Source organism: Apaloderma vittatum, unplaced genomic scaffold, assembly GCF_000703405.1.
Source record: "Apaloderma vittatum isolate BGI_N311 unplaced genomic scaffold, ASM70340v1 scaffold41683, whole genome shotgun sequence".
NCBI lineage: Eukaryota > Metazoa > Chordata > Aves > Trogoniformes > Trogonidae > Apaloderma > Apaloderma vittatum.
In genome coordinates this window covers 283-1,272 of record NW_009709440.1, presented here as the reverse complement: position 1 = coordinate 1,272, position 990 = coordinate 283, and the positions used below count along the sequence as shown (strand labels likewise).

Here is a 990-nt window from a genome sequence, read left to right as displayed (position 1 = left end):
CTTCGAACGTCAACGACATCCTCAACGCCGCCACACTGCTGGAGATCCCGGCGGTGAGGGATGTTTGCACGGATCTCCTGGACAGGAAGATTCTGGCCAAAAATGACCAGATGGATACAGTAGATCAAATTGATCAAAGGAACCATCTCAGAGCAAAAGAGTACCTGGAGTTCTTCCAGAGCAACCCTGTCAACGGCCACCAAGGCAGCTTTCCGTGGACCAACCCAGAGTTGAGAGACCTTCAGAGACCGAACTTCCGAGGCCAAGAGGAGGAGGAGGAGCCGGACTGCAATGGCATGGACTTCTACTCGCAAGCCCCTCTAAGCGAAAGACCAAAGGCAAATGACTGTGACCCTGACAGCAACCCGGCCATGTGGCTGGACAGAGAGGAGGAGGAGGCGGCTCCCGGCTCCCTGTTTTCCCCTTCTCAGAACGGACATTACAGCGGCCGTGGCCTGGCCACGCCGGGAGAAGACGAGGGGACCCCGGGGGGGCCTCTGGACCCGCAGGAAGCTGGCGACTCCCCCGGTTTCGCGGCCACTGGAGCGGAGATGGAGGACGACGCGCGGGAGGTGGATGGTTTGGCCGCCAGCGCCCTGCTGCAGCAGATGATCAATTCTGTGGGGAGGCAGCAGCTCGGGGAGGATGACCGAAAGGACGACGATGGGGTCATGGATTATTACTTGAAATATTTCGGCAGTTCGAGCGAGGGCGATGTCTACCCGTCCTGGTCCCAGAAGGTTTTTTTTTTAGGTGGAGAAGAAGATCAGGGCAAAAGCATTCCAGAAGTGCCCCATCTGCGAGAAGGTGATCCAGGGGGCCGGCAAGCTGCCGCGCCACATCCGCACCCACACCGGCGAGAAGCCCTACGAGTGCAACATCTGCAAAGTCCGATTCACCAGGTAAGGAGCGGGCGGGCGCTGGAGGAGAGGGGGCTCTCCCACAAAACCGGCTCCCGGCTTTGCCCGGGGCCATCTCGGGGCTGGTCTT

General features: G+C 59.6%; 1 protein-coding gene across 1 annotated transcript; it reads left to right on the top strand.

Annotated features, from left to right (window-relative positions):
• Window positions 1-6: 6 nt before the first annotated feature.
• Window positions 7-902, top strand: ZBTB7A (zinc finger and BTB domain containing 7A; the record flags this gene model as incomplete). Its single annotated transcript, XM_009866917.1, is given in 2 exon segments — window positions 7-752; window positions 754-902. Coding segments are annotated over 2 exon segments (791 nt in total), but the record flags the coding sequence as incomplete, so codon positions are not given.
• Between the last annotated feature and the right edge of the window lie 88 nt (window positions 903-990).